Source organism: Pholcus phalangioides, unplaced genomic scaffold (assembly GCF_987345545.1).
Source record: "Pholcus phalangioides strain wild (caught in Gottingen) unplaced genomic scaffold, Ppha-v1.0 ptg000007l_1, whole genome shotgun sequence".
In the NCBI taxonomy this organism is placed as follows: domain Eukaryota; kingdom Metazoa; phylum Arthropoda; class Arachnida; order Araneae; family Pholcidae; genus Pholcus; species Pholcus phalangioides.
This window is the reverse complement of record NW_028301600.1, coordinates 18,002,096-18,023,672: the sequence shown is the minus strand read 5'-3', so window position 1 is coordinate 18,023,672 and position 21,577 is coordinate 18,002,096. Positions and strand designations below refer to the sequence as shown.

The window sequence follows — 21,577 nt, the reverse complement described above, 5'->3', positions numbered from 1 at the left end:
AGTGATAATGTTTTAGTACTTATTAAATTTACCAATGGCACTTGGCTGTCACGCATATGCGACGGTAAAACTGACTGATTTAGGGAAATTTATCAAATTTACAAACGACACTTGGGAAACTATGCATAATCGACGGTAAAAGTGATAAAGTTAAGGAAACTTATCAAACTTATCAAAATGCTCGTTGATTATGCATAATAATCACACTGGATTTATCACATCTACCGTGACATATACATTAAACCCCCCACCCCCATGCGTTTCTTACTTCCCATGAAGCATACATATTAGCATTCTTTGTGTTTATTTTTGAATAAATTCAGATTAAAACAGGGGCTGCAAATGGGTTCGAAAAAACATCTATTTTTACTTATTCTTTTATTTTGAATGTTAAGGAAATTAGTTCTATTTTATTTTTCACAGTAATGCTTTTCTTAAAAAAAGTATTATTATTTTTTCTAACGACGATAAATAAATAAACGAAATGTGACCACAAAAAGAATTAATTCATAACCCCCCCTCCTGTTACATCATATGAACGTCCGTCTGGAGGGTCATTACATCGTAATTAGCCATCGCAGTTGATCCATAATGATGATCGTTTTGGTATTTATAGTGACAAGCTTATAAAAAATTTAAAAAAATGTAGCAATGGATGAATTGCTGAACTACCAGAGAGCTCATATTACGGATTGTAGAATTGAAGGATTCATCGGGGAATTTGAGACCCATCTGTGTGTCCGTGTCCGCTCTAACGAGAAATAGCTCTTCTCAGAAATTACCCTCAATTTATTTATTTTATTATTATCTGTCAGATAAATTCTCTTTCCTCTTTTGCTGTAGTTAAATTCACAGGGATACACTGCAGACATGCATTTTCATTCGGTCTTCCTATAAAACCCCATCAAAGATTTTTATCGGCTTTTAATGATTAGAAATGAAGTAGTGTCTCGGTAACTCGAGTCTCGAAAGTCCGAGGTTCCGGATAATCCGAGGTGCTGAAATTTTTCGAAATTCCTTCTCATAATTTTATTTTGTTTGTTTCTTCCAACGAATGAGAGTAATTTCAGTTTTAAGGGCTCTTTGATCCCCTAGGCTGAGATCTTCCGTGAACCCCTCATGTGTGAGAATTTTCCACAGGCGCTCCTATGATAAATTTATGGTGTAAAAAAATAATAACGTGTTCATATCGGGCCCCATTGATATGAGAGCTCTGTTATTTCTTATACAGGGTGTCATGTAAATTCTGATCTGGCCTTTATCTCATCAACCGTTTGTCTTAGAGGTATGGTTCTGATTTAAAAAATGCTCAAAATGTGTTCAGAAATCGCTGTATAGGTTTCGAGAGTAAAAATACAGCGTGTAGAACAAAATTAAAAAAAAATCTAAATTTTTATAGGTCCCTATGCTCTTTAACTTAAACAAATACAAAGGCCCAACGAGATGGATGAAAAACTATACCCATAAATACAGGGTATTTCGAAAAGAATCATCCGATTTAAAAAAATCATAACTATTCAGCTCTTAATCCGTTTTGATCGAATAATGTATAGGTAGAAAGAGGGAAATCTCGAGTTTCACGCAGTTTCCGACAGGCAGCGCTAACGCTCTTCTTTCGGCCGCCACTTCAGTGTTTGTCAAGCTGGTGACTGCACAACAGAAATCGTTTTGTGTTCTAAGCTTCGCGAAGTGTGAGTCCGTAACAACTGCTCATCGCGCTTTTCATCGACAATACCCTGGTATTGAACTTCCTACCGCTCAGAGCATTAGGCGATGGTATAAACAATTCCGAGACACGGGTTGTCTGTGTAAAGGGAAATCCTCTGGCCGTCCCCTCATGTCAAACGAAAATATGGAGCGCATCCGACAGAGTTTCGCACGTACTCCACAGAAATCCACTCGCAGTGGATGCAAACAAGCTCGCAAAAGTTTGGGACGAATTTGACACTACCGTATAGAGATATGCCGTGCATCCCAAGGTGGACATATTGAGCACCTTTAATTTGGTTTGTAAAAAACTTTGATTAGCCATGTAATATAAAATTAATCTTGTGTCTATGTCAATTTTTTTCGTAATGTACGCATTTCAAATCGGGTGATTCTTTTTGAAACACCCTGTATAACTAAAATACAGCAACCCAATGTAAAAGCATACGCAGTATCAAAAAAAAAAAAATAAATAAAAATAATTAATAATATATAATATATACTGCTCATAAAAAAGATTATGTGGTTGTCTTATCTAAGTAAAGATAGCTTCTCGATTCATTCCACTATGCCTATATTTACATTATGCGCATTACAATCGAGGGAGATTATGCTGGGGGGGGGGGGGAACATCACACACAGATTATTATCAGGGAACAGTTCAAAAGAAAATACAAGTTAAATCCAGGTCATGGTCACCCATCCTACAACCTAGACCAACGAAAATATGAAGAAATACTATCCTCGTGTGAGGAGGCCCTTCCTCCTCCTCGAACGGTGGTACTAAATACTGAACCAGACATGTATGATACTATGATACTAAAGTCTGGCGAGTGACAGGAGACTCGGTATTCAAGTGACCCAACACATATATTGCTATGGCGCTCCTCAGACTAGATATATTAGCGCATTGGCGACTGAAATATTCTACGTGACTGAGTTGAGTCACTGGTGTTTTTACGGGCTAGTCGACTGCCACATTTGCAGCGCGACTCGGAATCACTCCATATTTCCGACGGTATAGGTTGTACGATGTACTAATTAACTACGCGTAAAATTTAACTTGTATTTTCTTTTGAAATGTTCCCTGACACAGGCCTCTACAATCTCCCTCGACTGGAATGTATGTAATGTAAATATAAGTCATGCACACACTTGCGTGTGGGAATATATATGTATATGGGAAAATCCGTAGGGGGCCCTCCGAGATACATAAACATAGTTACATTTTTTTCTCTCGGTGCGGTAACAGCATATAGACGGCTCTTATCGAAATAAAGCTTCTTCATCTCACAGAACTAGGAACTATTTCCTCCCAATGATGAATATTTACTAATTTAACTTTCCTCAAGGATTATTAGCTAGCAGTCGCTCATCGGGACCTATCTATCATTCCCTTGTAGTGTTCGCAGGAATAATAAACCTTATTAATTCTAGGTAAGTCTCTTAATTTCCTCATCCGTAGAACGCAATTTGGTATCCCCCATTTCCGTAATCCTGTGGCCGTAACTACAATGAATGGATGAACCTATAATTTTCTTCTACTGTATTTCGTCTTTTATAGCGGAGATAACAGTGTATGTACTGTATATAGGCTAATAATTGTTTCTGTATGCCAGAGGTAAAGGGATCCATGTCCCAAAAGGGAAATTTTTAGAACCACTTAAATATTTTTTTTAATATGGGTTTGTATGAGGAGCTCACTTGTTTATAAAGTGAATATCTTTGTTATTTATTTATTTATTTATTTTTTTATATATATTAAAATAGGACTTGGTATCTTATACCTATGTGTAGTGTCGTGACGAAAATACTGCAAAAATTAATATTATTATCTCAATATTGACTAAAATGGACATAAAGCCCTTTACCTTCGGCATATAGATTTATAATAATAATAATAATAATAATAATAATATCATCTTCATCGCTGCTAGAATCACTAAAAATTTGATTTTTTTCTATTCCGGTTTATGAGGTACTTCCATCCCTGCAGCAATCCACGACAGAAATGACCACTTTTACCGTTTTTCTACTGACTCGGTGGAACTGGAGGCGGTAACAGCCTGTCAGTCGCATGCATTCAGATTCAGTTGGAAAGTTCAACTGAAGCGGCACATCTGTCCAAAAAGTTTCGCCAATGGCGATTGCCGTGTTCGAGTCAGGAAGCTACGGAGAGATTAATAGGATTCCTCATTATTAAGTGTCACACAAATTTTCGATATAGAGACGTGGTTTGGGGAGGATATCGGCATCAACTGCGGGTTCTCTCTCGCACGGGCTTATTAACGGCAATTCTATCTCTATGCTCTCTGCACCATGATAAACGGATTATCCTGTCCGTAGAAGTGAGCGGGACGCAAACAGCATGTCTTCTTGCAAACAACCCTCTCTCATGAAGTCTTTTAGAAACAGTCACCCTTGACACACGGGTTCCTGTGGTTGCATACAAGTCACGAGAGAGCTGAGAAGCTGTAGCACTCCTGTTACGCCTCGCTATAATCGACAAATGACGATCTTCTCTGGCCGTCGTGGCTCTTGGAAGACTTTGCACAGGCTTTCTCTCGATGGATCCGGTATCCTGGAAGTGTTTCCATAAGTTACACACGACGCTGGGCGTTAAATTGAACTCTCTACAAATCTGGACTTTAGATTGGCCTGCTTCTAGCCTCCCCACAATTCGCCACCTCATTCCATCATCTAAACGTTGGTGGTTACTCATTTTTACTGTTACAATTTGAAATTAACCGATTGCTGCAAAATAACACCAAGAAATTCGCCGAAGTATGCTAGCGAACGAAAGGCGTCTTAACTTACGCACGCTTATAAAGCCTGTTTCTCTACTGGCTCCGCCTACACACACGCTTACGTATTGACGTACAAGATTTGCATTTTTGTCTAGAAGCAGTGGTTTTACATTCAGTTCAGTTCTTTTCATGAAATTCGATAAAATATGCAAATTCTCTTAATTTATTTCACCAGTGTAGTATTATGAAATATTTTGATTGCTTTTTGATTTTCACACACACATATTCTATTAATAACATACCAAGACACTATCACATAAATTATGTTTTGCGCACTGAATCACCTACAATATATAGAATTTTGAGCTTTTGCCGAAACCTTTACAATTGTAAAATTTCAATTGCCTGTTTTATATTTTTTATTTTGATCAATTTCATCTCATTACTTTATGTCTTCATGCAAATAGAAAACCTAATAACATTGTAATGTACTTTGGTTCAAATTGGCGGTCAAAACAAATGGAAACATTCAAAAGAAAAAAAGTTATAAATATATATATCTAATGTATCACTTATAATATTTGTTAGTTTTATTTAATTATTTTATTTCATTTTTTTTCTTCTCTCTCTTGCTTATGTAAACAGAGAAGATATCAGCCTTGTAGGCTTCCTGGAAGGACAATTGTCCCTTGGAGCCACATAGATGCCTTTTTTGTGTTTGCGCTCAATTTCATGTGTGTATTTGTGTATTGTCTCATTGTGTATTCTATTTGTATACTTGTATGTGTCTGCAATTAAAAAAATATTCTGGGGAGCCCCAGATAAGCCATGAATCAGACAAGGGAGCCGCGGATGCCAAACGTTCGAGAATCACTGATTTCGGGTATCTTTATCATCTAATAACTAGTACGTACTGAAGTCTGACAACGCTGCGTCACAAGGGAAAAGTCGAAGCCAGGGGTAGCCAACTCGCAGCACGCGTGCCAAAAGTTGCACGCCATGGTATCAGAAGTGGCACGTGAACGCTTTTCCAAAAAATTAAACAAATTCTATATATATATTCCATTTTTCAATCAAAGAAATTCTCCAAACTTTCAAACAATCCTTTTTTTATGAATTATGATCTTGTACGAAGTTGTTGCATTATATAATACTATTCTTGGGGGCGGCTAAGCCCTCTTAGAAAGTTCGTCGGGGGGGGGGGGAGGCAAGCACCCCGAGTCCTCAGGTTCTGGTGTCTATGCCCAACATGGTGTAGGTAAGATGAAATTCTACCGAAAAACATACATACACAATATGATTGCGATAATCGAATTTATGATTCTAAAATAAAAATAATTTAGAACTCAAAAGTGACAAACCGAACAGTTTTCAGAAAATAAGTGGACAGCCGAAGGATATTTTGCAGGGACGGAGAGAATGCTCGTGTTCCGTAAAGCGGAATGTGTAATCTGCGTGTTAAAATTCATAGAGTGGCACGCGCATCGAAAATAACCTTCGTTGTGGAAAGTGGTTGGCCACCTATGGTCTAAGCCATAGATGTTCAACCCATGGTCCGTTGGTCAAATGTGGCCCTCTGAGTTATCTGATGAGGCCGTGACCTGAAACCAATTCTGTAAAAATGAACTATACGCGGCACGTTACCAGATCACTTGAGTGAACCACAGCACAGCTTAGAGCAACTTAAGCGGCCTACATTTCTAGATCTCATAAATAACCCTCGTCACATTTGCAGATCACATAATTCACCCGCGGCACGATTTCAGATCACTAGTCACCCACGGCACGGTGCCAGTGTCAAAATTTCAATATTTTTTACGATGGGTATGATATGGAAGACATCTTTAAAGTACGTTCGAAATTTTTGATTTTATTAAGGAAAAACTACTCATTCAATTATAACTCTTGTGTGTTTGACTGCTATCAATTTATGTCAGCATTTTCATTCACCTTGTAATTTTTTTTCCCGTAATCCTTTTAATCATTCTATTATGAAGCGAGTTATCAATTATTCTTTTGATTATGTCCAAACAAAAACAAAACAAAAAATAGTTTCCGTATTTGCAAATGGAAGCTCTTTCCCAACACGTCAATAAATTATCATTAAAAGGGCTATCTTGACAATATTTTGCCGTTTTGGAAACTTTTTTTTTCACGAACTTATCCATTCGGATCATCCGGCTTCCGATTGTTTTTATTATTATTTTAGTTTTTTTTCCGGGAGGGGGAAAAGACAATGGATATTTACACGTATATGTATATTACGTATAATTTCTCCAAGGACAGCCAAGGACCGAAAAGCTAACATTTATTTTTTCTATTAATTTTTGTATATTTTCGTGACTGAAAAACACATTAGGAATCCAAAACATATTATCTTAGAAAAGTAATAGTGTTTTTTTTTTGTTAGTTATTAAGTATATATATAATTCTGTATTAGAGTTAATCTACTAAAAAATATTTTTAATTAGACGGAATGAAATACAAACAACAAATACAGTATAAGTCCGTTATACAAATACAAGGCCACAACAGGCAAAATGCCCAACGAGGTGGCTGAGAAAAAGATGCCCATACAATAACAAATAAAATTTTCTCTCTTAATTTTTGTATATTTCGTGACAGTTCGCAATCAGTGGGAAAATTGTTATTATAACGGACTTCTTGTTATAAATGAATTTTAGTTTTTTTGCACTGTATAAATCTATAAATGGGGGAAAAAACAAACTGCAGTGGATCCTATCTAGAACGTTCCCGAACGTTTTCCCTTCTTGGTAAGACTTATATTTTCGCGGTTTCTCACTCTTACTAACACTCATCGAAATTTCTAGTTTAAAGCATTTTCCCACTTATAACGTTTTTTTCATGATGGTTTTTTGAAAAATATTATGAGCAGGATCGATTCTAGATAAACTTGCTTTTCTTTTTACTTTTATTTCGAATTACTTTTGCTGAAATATGCAGCTAGGGTTAACCGCTTATGCATAAACAATTTTTACTGCTTAACAAAATTTGCACTTTCTGGAATGCAGCAGTTTCTGCAACTGGAGTATTCGTTGCATTATAAAAGTGTCCAACAACATTTAAGGCAGAGAAAATGATTAAGATCTGTTTGCCCTGTGTCCAGTTTTGGAGACGTCCAAGATTTCAAGAGGGGAGGGGGGGGGGGAGAAAGATTTTTCAAGGGAAATAAAAACCATGTCAAAACCAGAGGTCGTGTCCCACTAGTCCAACTAACACAACTACAGATGAAATGATGAGTTTTTCCACCTCCTATACAGATAAGAAGATAAGATGCAGCATGTGGGGCCTTTTTATCTGTGGGAAAGTACTGACATGCTCCGTTTATAAACACCTATGAATTAAGAGATGTTAAAAAAAAAGCCACTCTTTCTGGTCCATTTTATGTATAATTCTTAAAGAAAGGGAAAGGAAAACATGCTTTTTTCGAGAATTTCCGTGTCGTTATAGCGAATGTATTCTGATTTTCCCTCATAGATAACTCGCTATAAGCGAAAATATTTTTTTATCTTTAACATTAGCTCTTTGGCAATCACTTTCGAATTACTCGTAATAGCCAGTCCTTATAACGGACTTTTACTGTATCTGTAATCTAATACAGAGTCGTCTCGAAAGTTGTAATCATGTGTCACGAAAGTTTTCGAGCGAAGAAAAATTGTCTGAAACTTTATCTCAATTTCTTTTGAAATATCCTGTTTTTGTTTCGCAATTTTCGCTGTCTCTCCGGTACTTTCGAAAATTTATCCTAGTAGAATTTAATTGCTTTGGAAGCAAAAAAAAGTGATTTATCTGGCTTTTTACAGCATCTACATTCAGTGAATGATCTTCCAATTAAAGAAATTTGAAGCAAGCAAATAAATGTAAGTTGGATGGAGTTCGCCGTTTTGTTAATATGGTAGATGTGATGAAACATGCCAGGCCTTATAGCTTGTGAATTTAGTTTTGGTGACCAAAGAAGAATAGGTCAGTTTTAAAAGCATGGTCACAAACTGAATACAATTCATCAAATTTTCGACTAGTTTCACCTAATGTTTGCAAACTGTATTTGAAATTTCTGCCAAGTGGTCAAATTTGAGTATTTTTTCAATATCCGCTTTTTAAGATATCGTCCTCCGCTGCAACAGGTCATCTACTCTGATCATCTTCCAGACCAGTGTTTCTTTACGTTTTTCTCCCGTGGCCCCCTTTGAATTTCTTTTTTTCTCGTGGCCCCTTTGTCTTATCCAGACAGGGGGGCCTTATTATATTACTGCAAAATATTAATAGTAGTAAATATTAATATTTTGAACGTCAATAAAGGCCAAGAATGAATTTTAAAATCCCGCAACCCTAGAAGAGTGACGTCATTCAAACAACACATGATTAGATACAGCACACACAGAAAAAGAAAGGAAAAAAAGAGAAATAACGAAGAGAGACTAGGGAAAAAAATTTGGAAGAAAGAGGGAAAAAAAGAAGTTTTTATAGATATCGCCAAGAAGCGCGAGAGGTGATGAGTGGCCAACTACTGTCATTTTTAATAATTTTTTGTGGCTTTAGTAATTGCATTCCGCCGCTAATTTTTTTTGTTTTTATGTGTTTCTGGGTGAGATGAATGTACTTTAATTTTTTCATAATTTTTGGGGATGACACCTTTGGACCCTTTCCTTGTTAGTATAATTTTTTTAATGACTTTAAAGACATTATGAATTCGTTATAATTAAAAAAAACTAAATTTAGGAAGTCTCATACTTTTTAACATGGCCAAAAAGCCTAAAAAATATGATCTAGTAGAAATATCCTTAAAATAACATTTCTCCACTGATTCAACCTCTCGGTGAGTATAAAAAAGGTTGCCATTCGGAATCGGCAATAAATTGTAGGTCCCGGTCTAATTAGCCCTCGTGTACAGAAAATGACCGCGGTACGACAAAAATGATCAACGATCACCACTGGTTTATTTAAAATTTGCTATACATACTTTCGATTGTATATGCTATGCTATACTAACGCAATTGTTCACATATCTTGAGTACCCATTTTGTTGCAAAATTTTCACACATTAAGAAAAAATGTAGGCCCACTGTTCAATATTACATCACCATCTTACGTGCATGATAAAATAGTATGCCATCCATATAATGGAATAAAAATTCATTTCAAAATTAAAAAAAAACTTTAGTTCATCAAATGAGGCGAAGTAATGAAATTTCTTTGACTCAATCTTATGTAAAATGAAATTTAAAATAGTTTTTACAAATCAAATATTTATGAATGAATCTCAAATCAAATATTTATGAATGAATCTCAAATCAAATATTTATGAATGAATCTCAAATCAAATATTTATGAATGAATCTCAAATCAAATATTTATGAATGAATCTCAAATCAAATATTTATGAATGAATCTCAAATCAAATATTTATGAATGAATCTCAAATCTTTTGCCTCATTTGATGAACACTGAACCGTTATTGATGGCATTACTACCATGTTTTAACGAAAATAATACCTGGTCTTTTACTAATTTTTAGTCAAAAAGATGCATTTTAGGGTTTATTTTCACAGGTAATTTTTTTAAGTACAAAAGTCTGAATTTATTCATGTACAATAACCTACGAATCCCAGCTTGAATTTCTTACCAATTCATTTTCCTGTAGGAGTCTTGACTTGAATCTCCCATATCCAGCAATAAAGATCTCATAAAATGAGCACTTTTTGTCCATGTATCTTGCTCGTAATGCAGTGGTATCACGTAGCTATCATTTATTTTATTCCTTAAATTCTTCACTCAAGTCATCTTGACGTCTTGCAGGGTGGGCTTGATGAAATTTCCACGATGTGTGATTTCTCTGCATTCCATTTTCAAGGTAGTCTTAGATTTCCATGCGTAAATGGTTCTTGAATCTGTCTTAAAATAAACATTGGCTCCCAGGCAGAGTGATATTCTGGTGTCTTTACCTGCCGAGAGAACCGAGAGACACCCAGGCTCTATCACACAAGGGGATTTCAGCACATTATCGCATGGGAATTCGGGGTGAGAAGTGCTTGCCAATTTACATACGCAGTTACACACGCACACACACTCTTGAAAATCATTGCACAAATCTCATTATCATGAGGCCCCATGCACTTGAGGTCCCGAAGCCTTGCCTGGGTAGGCCCATTGCGTGAAGATGGCCCGGTCTTCAATAGTTTGCCTATTGCAATATCAAGATTCTGGAGATAGTCAATACTACGGGATTTCTCACACTGGAGGCGTTGACCTCTCATCTAATGCAACCATTTGGATTTTTAAAATAATTATAATATACATGTGTGTGCCTTCTGTTTTGAGTAGTGTATAAATTTCAGTATTACTGGAATAGTAATTTTTATGCTATTGCCCTCGATGAAAAAAAAATACAGGTGATAAAAAAAGGCAATAACCAGATATTTACCAACTAATAAAGTTTAGCGAAGAAAAGAGTGAAAAATCACAACGTATTTAAGCAATGTATAAATAAATTTGAGAAAACCGACATATTAAGATATCTTATCACCGACATCTCAAATAAATTTGAGAACACCTCCACACATAAATGCATTTATGGTTGCCATTTTCAAAGTGAAAAAAAAGAAACCTAAAACAAACTACGTAAAAAAAAAAAAAGGTGGTCAGAATGAGCATCTGTGGTGGCGTAAGAATTGTTTGCTTCAGAGCAGTATTTAATTCTCATTTTTGACGTCAGTTAAAACAACATTAGTTTTTGGTTAGGGGTTATATTATGAGCATCCTGAAAAATCATGCTAGGGCTTATTTTTTGGTTGGGTCTTATTTTCGGAGAAATAAGTAATATTGAACAATGTTTGCACTAATACGTTTTTTTAATGTTTGAAAATTTGCAACAAAATGGGTACTGAAAATATGTAAATAATTGAGATTATACAGCATAGCATATAAAATCGAAAGGTGTACCAAATTTTTAAAATAAATCAGTGGTTGAATGATATTTTTAATGATATTTGTACTAGAGCATGGCTTTTAAGACTTCTCGTGACCATGTTAAAAGGTATGAAACTCCTTGAGCTCAATGAGAAAATGCATTGCAACTTCAAGACGTAACCAATAAGAAACAGAAACTAATAAAATTTATTCACGGCAAAGAATTCCACCAAAAAACAACATATATGTTTTTTTTCGATTCTTGTTACTTCTATCTCAAAATGAATAAATAAAATTCTATTAGTTGGGGGGGGGGAATATCTATTTTTATTCTGGGATAAGGGGAAAAAATTCTCGGAAATGAATGAATCCCACGCAAAAATCCAAACAAAGAATGAATGTAGTTCACTTTTCATTGTTTTTCTCGGTTAAATACTGAATCGTTTCGGTTGTTCCATATCGCAATTATGGTTGATATTTGATAACACTGAGGCAATATATATAGAAAAATAAAAGAATTGATCCAAGTGTGCGTGCGCGTGTGTGTGTGTGTGTGTGCGCGCGCGCTTTTAACACTAAGGAATTATATTTCAGGATATTGGATTATGATACTCTTCAAGGTTTTTCTAAAAGTTCTTTGTTCCTCGAGTTATTCTATCCAACCGGTGACTTTTTTTTGTTTACCACCACCCTACGTAGTTTTGGTCTTTGGTTCGGAAGACAGCATTGTTTTTTCTTGTCAAGGTCATTAGGTGTTGGGAGCATTAGCTTATCTTTGAACAATGTTCCAACCGCTGTTTAAATGGATGAAGAAGAGGAGAAAGAGAGAGTGTGTGAGAGAATTTGTGATGTAAGCGTCCTTCAAATTCTGGTCCGGTCCGAGCAAGGTTAAAACCCGTGTCCATGAATCCGCGACTGACTCTTTTATATATATATATATATATATATATATATATATAAAGCAGTATGTATTTAACTGACAGCCTATGTGAGAGAATGAGATTTATTTAGTTTTTTCTGGTTCCAAGAGGGCATTGATTTCAAGAAAATATTCTCGTCATTGTATTTCTTAGCGCAATGTATATACGTTTGTTTTAAAATATCAGAACATCTCAAAAGCCCGCGAATGCAGTTCATGAATAGATCAAGTTGAAATGTCCAAATTTACAATATGGCTATATATATATAATTTGCATTTTCATCTTCTAAGATAGTGATGAGCAAACTACGTCCTACAGACAACCCACTAAAAGGTTGTATCCATACCGCCACACATTTCAAAATAATAGTTAGAAATGTTCAATTTCAGTGTTTTGAAAAAATATATTTAAGGGGTTGTTTCTTTTTGCACGTGGAAAATATGGTCACGAGAATTTAAACAGAAACTGATTTTAAAAATTTTGCGTATGCAAAAAAAATGTAACATACGTACAATAAATATGCATGAAGTTATTAAAATATATTTATTTGTTTTTCCACAGTTGTAAAGGATAAAACCACTCTCTCATTTGCAATGAAACCACGGCAGTCTTCAAAGTATACAACACATCCCGCAATTCATTTCTAAGCATAAAAATTCCAATTATGAATCAATGTCCGAATATGTCCACCCGCCAAAATGTTTTCTTTTGTTTTTTGGCTAGCTCCTAAAAAGGTTTGCGCACCACTGTTCTGAGACAGGGGTTCTCAAACTTTTTCACCCGCGGTTCCCTTGTCTTGGTCAACGTTAATACGTGGCTCCCCAGAATAGTCTAACAAACACCCCTCCCTCTAAAGCAGTAGTTCCCAAAGTGCACGTAGCGACCCCTTGCAGGGTCGCGAAAGATTCTACAAAATAAAAACGTCCAAATAAGAAATTCATTTTTATGTTAAAAACATGACTGAACTAAAAAATGCCTTTACTCAGCTGAGCTAACTACCATACATGTCACACAATGTAATTTCATCAAATTCTACTTATAAAATAATCAATATATTAAATTAATACTTATACAGGATGACTCTGAGAGAATCACCCGATTTCAAAATTGTGTATTTCTTAAAAAATTAAAAACACAGAATGGTAAGTAATATATGGGAATATAAGGAAGGAAAATGTCTCCGTTTTATGAACAATTTTTGTTAATGGTCGATTTCAAGTGTAGGATCATTTTCAAATCGGATGATTCTTTCTTAATTACCTTGTATACGGAAATCAAGGAGCATACACCTCACTACACTGCCATCTTGCATAAGGAACACCAAGTACATAAAAAAAGATAAATATTTATACATAATAATCTATATAGGCCTATGTGTATATAGTCCTGACTATAATTGACTCACTGATTCATGATCGCCGAGCCAAAACGGCTGGAGTTATATTTAAGAAATTTGGTCAGTAGTTTTATTTCATAACGTAAAGACTCACTAAGAAGGGGTTTTTCGAAATTCGGCCCCTAAAATGGTCATGAGGGGGCTCAAAAGTTATATGGGGCAATCATCACTGAGCCGAAATCGCTGAAGCTATGAATATGAAATTTTGTCGGTAGTTTTATTTTGTAATGTAAAAACTCACTAACGAGGGATTTTTCGAAATTCATACTGTAAGGGGGTCATAAGCAGTAGCGTATTAAAGTCGGTTGAGGCCCCGGGAGCGAAAGAAAATATTCGGCCACTTAAATTAGAAAAAAGTGTAAAGTTTGGGTTTTTCGTGGCTCCGAGCGCGAGCCCGTTGCGCCCGCCGTTAAATCTGCCTTTTGTCATAAGGGAAGGGAGTCAAAGGTTATATGGGGTAATTATCACTGAGCCCAAAGCGCTGGAAGCTATAAATATGAAATTCGTTCAGTATTATATTTTGTAATATAGAGACTCGGCTAGATGGAATTTCTGGAAATGTAACACCCAAGGGAGTCATGAGGGATTCAAATGTTACTGGAGAGAATCATCGTCAAACAATTTTCAGATTACCAAATCCACGCGAGCGATGCCGAGGATAACAGCTGGTATTATTATAAATAAATAAAAAAATATTGAATATCGTTAAGGTATCCCACCACCTTTTTCTTGTCACTTTTCTATAAAATGGTACTGGAGTAATAGTATATTTTGATAAAAAGTGTTCCAAAACGGTGAAAACAATAATAAATTTTGGACTACCTATGCCATTTTATATGAAAAAGTCATTTTTATGTCAAATTTTAAGCAAAATTCATGTAATATTCCAAACATGATTGCCAAAAAGTTCTATGAATGGAATGTTTTGTTATTTTAACATTACATTCAGCTAATAATGATGCAGGTTATGAACCAAAATTCAAAGAATTGTATTGTGTGCTCATGAGTTACACCCAAATCTGTTAATGTACGTGTGAATTTTTTGAATTTTTTACATAATGAATTTTGTGAAATTTCATTCTATTATGTATATATCTTGTACAAAACATTGCAATTAGACAAATACATGACAGACCTTTGGTTCATAACCTCAACAATGTGTAGCAAAGTATCATATTAAAATTTCGTAATGATACAACGAATAGATTTTGATAAATCATGTTTCAAATCGGGTAAAAAAAAAATGTCAAAAATATAATCATTCGTAAAACGCGTTTAAAATTTTTATTCGCTGATTATTTGTAGGTAAAAACGCAATACTAAAGTAGACGTAACTTTCATTCTAAGCGTCATATAAACAAAACAAGGCCTGTTTGGAAATCACAAGAAATACAAAAAATAATGAAATTCTATATTTTCTTCGAAAATCACGTTTTCAACGTAGTCGGATATCTTAAAATTTAATATTGCCTAATTAAAACCGAAACAAGCGTTCTGAAAAGTGTTTTCGGAACAACACAATTTACGGGCAAAATACACAAGACGGAATACCGGGACATATGGTCGGCTTATATGGGGGTCTGCGATACATTTTTTGGTCAAAAGGTGGTCGCGCGTCAAAAAGTTTGGGAACCACTGCTTTAAAGAACCGAACAGACACACATAAATATCACCAGCTCGCCACGATGCCCCTAGGAGCTGTGACGCACAAGAGGTTCTTTTTGAGGAGTGTTTCTCAATATCCGGGCCAATAAGCGGATATAGGCTCTTCGAATGGGGAGGGGGACAGATTTTCCACCTCCGACTATGATAATAATACAAATTTTTTTGGGGAACAGGGGGGGGGGGTCGATTGCCCCCTCCACCCTCCCCTGTTTACGCCTATGGCCGGGCCGTGACATCAATAATACCAGAAGATAACATTCCCCACGAGATAAAAATCTTACAATCTAAGATGTCTGTAATAATCAGAAGTTTCAATTAATTAATACTTAAATGACCGCATATTATTTCCCGTAGGCTTACTCTAAGACCGGCGATTTTCTCGTTTGGAAATGAAAAACAAATACATATAGGGGGGAAATTAAAAATCGAGAAATCTCGTTGCCGATCTTTTACGTCTGAGCATTGAAACACGAGAAATCTCGTGAGCGGTCGTTTAAGTGTTTTAATGTGGTGTTAGTTAAAAATCATAAATAAATAGTATGTAATAAATGCAGCAGTTAATTTTTATTAATTATTTTCCTTGTTAATCATAATTTACCAGGCCACTGTCTGAAAACGATTTAGAGCCACAGTTCTTAAGCATATCGGTGTTAAAACATTTGCGTAAATTAGATTCAAATGTGTTTTAAAATCTCAAATTACTTTTTCCTCTTCGTTTCAAAAAGTCAGAACAGTCTGTCCTAAAACGGATTATTACATCAAATATATTCATTCAAATGAACAACTAGATCGAATAAATCTCCCTGGTTATGTTTGTAAACCTGAATAGTTAAATTTTAATGTTACGGGTATAAAAATGGGGCATTTCTACATCTACAAAATTACGTGTTTATTTTCTTGGCCACTATGAAAAAACGCGTGCTGATATCGTAAGAACACATTGCATCGAGACCATCTTTGGCCTTGACTATGGATTTTATGCCTCAAGACATTGAATCGATAAAGCTCTGGGGCAAAATCCAAATACAAACCAATCATTATCCCTTGACAATAGCGACAATGTGATTCATGGTTGAAGTCCAATCCAGATCTGCGCCGGACATTTATCGATTCTTATTGTCACAGTTGTCAAGCGATAATAAGTGGCTTGCATTTGGATTTTGCCCCAGAGCCTTATCAATTCAAAAAGTCTTGATGCATAAAATCCATGGTCACACAAGGCCAAAGACGGTCTCAATGCAATGTGTTCTTATGATACCGTATCAGCACGCGTTTTCTCATACTGTCCAAACAAATAAACATTGAATTTTAAGTTTGCAGAAATGTCCTCTTTTTGTACCAGTAATGTTTAAATTGAGCTATTCTATGTTTATATACACAACCAGGGAAGATAAACGACACTTATTCCATCAAGGTGATGTCCATTTGCATGAAAATGCTCGTGAATAATCCGTTTTAACTCTTGGATGCTTGGCTTTGCACATGTGCAAAGAGTGTTTTGAACGTTTATTACTGCAGCCAGTTTGAAGATAAAAATTCAGAATTTCCTTTGCACATAAGGTGAGGTCATATTCTTTACATTTTATACTTCGAATTTCCTTCAAATGTCCCAATTAACGACAATAACTCTTCACGATGTTCTAATTTTTCGAAACGAAGACGGACGAAGAACGGACGTATGTCCAATGACTACAGGTGAAATTTACTTCTTCAGTGACGTCAGAGCTTCGCACTGAGGCTTTCTGCTATAGATGGTGTTGGTTCAGCGCACACGAACTTAAGGAAAGAGGATTTGTTGGCTTAATGGTCTTAGTGCTCACCCGGCAAGTGGGAAAACCGATTCCCCGCAAGAAGAAATGAATTTTCTTTCTTGGATTTATCTTCGCATCAGCCAGCTGTCGAAATCTTTATAGTAACAGCGGAGAGTGACATCACCTTCGAATAAGCTAAAAGACCTCATTTGTCAACCCTAATCAAGATTGCAAGATGTAATAGATATGTACTTTCCATCTCTTTCTACTGAGAAAATGGACTGGGTTGTCTCAGCATTTGATTTTGCAGACAGTGCGGGGGAAATAAATTTCATTGCTTTTGCGAACGAGATGAATTCATTGATCTTTGCGCCGATTCCACACTCAAAGGTAAGTTCACCAAGAGTGAGGCGTCGGTGGCTGGCTTGGACCGAGTAAGGAGTATCCCAATCTAACAAAGAAAGCAATTAACACACTTTTGTCCTTTTCAACATCATATCTATGCGAGCAAGCCTTCTCTGCTATGGCGACAATAATATACAAAGCAAGAAATAGACTACTACTACTACCCAACCACACATGCAGCTTGTACACATTCCTCTACGGAATCTCTAACGAATTGGTACATGCCGGAATGTGAGTGTATATGTTGTGAATATAACGTGAAGTTTGTTTCTGTGTAATGCTTGTTATGTGTAGTGCTGCATCTGTCAAGAAATAGACCTTGAGGACAATTAACGTGTTTCGTTGCCAACTGTAAGGCCTGATTTCAAGTATCTGTGCTCTAAGCATCAATCACAATGCAAGTTATACATACGGTATAATTTGCATAATAAAGCTAACCATACGGTAAATTGGGGCTTCCCACCTTAAGCATTCATTAACTGCGCTCGCATGTTGTTCTACGATGTTCAAAAAAAATATACAGTGGATTCCGTTTACAACAATTTTCAAAATATCGTCATGAAAAAACGTTGTAGGTGGGAAAACGCTTTAAAAAAAATCTTAATGAGAATCAGTTAGAGTTATGATACGAAAACAAGTCGTAGTAAGCGGGAAAACGTTATAAATGGGAGCGTTATAAGCGGAATCAACTGTACATTGGATTTTTTCATTCCATTTTTATTAAGTTGAATATGCAGGGTGGGTAAAAAGTCCGTAGAAACTTACTGACGTCCGTAAAAACTTAACTACGTCCGTAGAAAAACCGAAATAAAAAACGGTTTCCAGGGTTAGCACGGGAATTTTTTTAAGAGAGGGTAAAAAACCTTCAAAAATAGCCGACAGGTGGCGCTGACGTACACAAGTCAAAGTAAAGATACGCAAATAACGAACAGAAAAAATGCCTCCAAATCGTTTATTAAAGCAGTATGTGTTCCACATGACCACCACCACAGGGAATAACACATTGCAGGCGAGTCACAAATCTAGCAACGGCAGAGTGCAGCAGGTCCACATACAGGGTTTATAACGGTGAACTGGTTGTGCATTAGGAGAGCAAGTTCTTATAACCGTCTCATTTGCATATCTCCACCGAAGTCGCTCGTACCGGCGCCACCTATCGGCTGTTTTTTAGTTTTTTTTTCCTGTTTTAGAAAAATTCCCGTGACCTTAGCGATGCTAACCTTGCAAACCGTTTTTTATTTCGGTTATTTTTCCGGTTTTTATGAATTTTTAAAGTTTCTACGGACTTTTTGCCCACCTGGAATAGAGGAAGAAAAAGAACGGAAATTGGAATCATAATGCAAGCCTTCACCAATTCTCGCCAAAAATGGTACCGATTGTAGGTGAAATCGCCATTTATTGTGAATAAATAGCACTTGGTGGGAGGTAAAGTTCGCTACAGCAAGTCTGTAGTGTATTAAAATGTATTTCACCAAAAAAAAAGTTGAAACGAGACAAATATGCTAGATGAATATTAATATAGTAATACTCGTTATACATTGTATAACTGACGAATTATGCAAATTATATCTATTCCCGATTTTAGTAAAGACTATGAATTAAAATAAGATTCATTGAAAAACGGAACATTTTTATAAAAAATGAAAAAAGTCAGGCAAAAAATAACGGGAAAAAACGTTGATGTCTTTTTTTTTATGAACTCATGTGCTTTGACATAATTAATTTCCAATAGAACGCTAAATATTTATTTTTATACTTTCAGCTGGAACATTCAAGTTTGAATGTGCCCATGGATAACGAGCATGGACGCCACGAAATAGTAAAATGTGTAGTGGTAGGTGACACGGCTGTCGGCAAGACAAGGCTTATATGTGCTCGTGCCTGTAATTCTTATCTGACTTTCTCTCAGCTTATATCTACACACGTTCCTACTGTTTGGGCCATTGACCAGTACAGAATCCATAAAGAGGTAAGCCACACTCCTAAAATAAAATTAACTTTATATTTTCTGATCACGTGCTACTAAAAATTCCAATTTTATAGATTTCGAAATGCTTAGTCCAGTTCTTATCATACGGAAGCTTTAGCAACGAGGGTACTAAAAATATGTGCGATTGGTTCAAGCTTTTTCAAGAGCTTCTATATGGGAAGACTTTGTAGAATGCATAGAACTCTTTTTCACCAACGTAATACGAATATCATCGTCGAGACTTTAGTGGAGAGTGATCTCTTACCAACAAAAGACAGGTTATACTGATGGTGCACACATACTTGACAAGATGTGAGGACCAAGAGGTTCTGAAGGACTCTTTAAAATTTTAAAATCACAAATTTTTAGAATCTTTGATTAATTTTACAAACGAGATGTACTAGGAAATAGTATAACATTTTTAGTATATAATAGTATAATAGTTTAATATTTTTTTCACGATTATTCGTGAAAACTTCGCATTTTCAAAAAATTTCCATTCTAAATATTCAGTAAATTTGGTGAAATTAAATTTTGAACAACTCGAGAATTGGAATCGTTACATCTTTTAGCATTATTATTATTATCCAAAAATAATATAAAATAAAAACTCATTCAATATTATATTCCTGTGTTTAATTTACGGAATTATAATTTTCGATGAAATAAATTTTCAAAAATACTTCTTTTACATAATTAGAAATTTTTTAAAAGCATTATAAGTAGAGTGTGTATCCTGTACTTTAATTCAATTCTGATATGCATAATTGGTGTGAGTAGTTTCCCTTACGGAAGATGGTTCTTGTTTCAAATTCCATATCTGAGCTGTATGAAACGTCATTGCCAAGAATGTGAGGCCTCTCGTACCTAACGGATATTGTGACTTCCGAAATTATGCTTCCTCCTTCCGTCGCCTTTGACAGAAAATCTTCGAAAATTTGTTCTTGATGTTTACTTTCAGAAAGAACCAACATCAAATATGTCTGCTCGAATATAACGTGAAACTTCGTTGCTCATTATTTACTCAGCCACATTATTTTTTCATCGTATTGCTCATAGCTACTGTTTCATCAAGCTATTCTTCGAAATTCCGTGCTTAAGCAGCATGGAATATTCATTTTATGCAGCACACACACACATGTATTCAAAGCATATTTCACTATTTTGATAATAGAGAGTGGTTATAAATAAACTGACACTACTCACAATCAGACGTATGTAGCGACCATTCTGATGGAGGTATTTTGATGAAACTTGGTATATAGCATATACAGAGCATGGGAAAAAGAAAGATTCAATAAAAAATATTTCCATTTTTTACAACTAGGTGGAAAAGTGGCACTTTTTTATCGCAAGTTATTTTTTTCCCGCGGTCCAAGTAACGTATATAACAAGTTTCAATGAAATACGTTTACCACAACGGGCGCTACATAGGTCGTCAGTTTAATTAAACTGACACTACTCAACTTAATTTTACTCGATCAGCATGGGCGCTACATACGTCTGACCAAAGCGTTTGAAGAGGTCTCTGCAAGCGCTTTGCGTCTGACTATTAGTAGTGTCAGTTTATTTATATCCACCCTGTATAAAGTTTGGAAAAGAAAATTATTTAACAATGGGACGAGGAAACTAAGGCCCGTTTACACGAAGCAAGCGCTTTAGTGGGCAACTTAATTTTAACTTACCGATTCTTCTTGAAAGTGTCCACACGTATAAGTGGCAAGTAGATGCTCATTGGATAATTTTTACGGAGGCGAGCGCAGTTAGCGCATGCGCGCTTCAGTCTACTCAAATCCACGGAGAGAGAGAGACGCAACGTGCGGGAGTATAATAGTAATAATTTTTTATTTATCTGGCATTCAGAGAGGTGCTTTTTTTAAAGCTCATAGCTTTCGTAACGATGGATGAAGATGATCAGGTAGAACTTAAGAATACTGTGATCACAGCCACATTATATGATATTTTTTTTAAAGAATATAAATTTATTCACTTAAATAAATTTATTCAATAAAAAAGGAGAAACTATATCACTTGCGCGAGAGCAACACACTGAGCAAGAAGTAGGTCACGCAAGGGAAACAGTTCGCTTG

The 21,577-nt window shown here is 35.6% G+C and overlaps 1 protein-coding gene across 3 annotated transcripts in view; it reads left to right on the top strand.

Annotated features, from left to right (window-relative positions):
• LOC149085010 (rho-related BTB domain-containing protein 1-like) overlaps nt 1–21,577 on the top strand; it is an 87,995-nt gene that overhangs the window by 40,705 nt on the left and 25,713 nt on the right. For all 3 annotated transcript variants that reach the window (XM_089232765.1, XM_089232764.1, XM_089232766.1), the window contains exon 2: nt 19,281–19,487. In XM_089232765.1, the coding sequence (XP_089088891.1) occupies nt 19,308–19,487 (180 nt within the window). In that variant the 5' untranslated portion in view covers nt 19,281–19,307. The remainder of the gene's footprint in view (nt 1–19,280; nt 19,488–21,577) is intronic.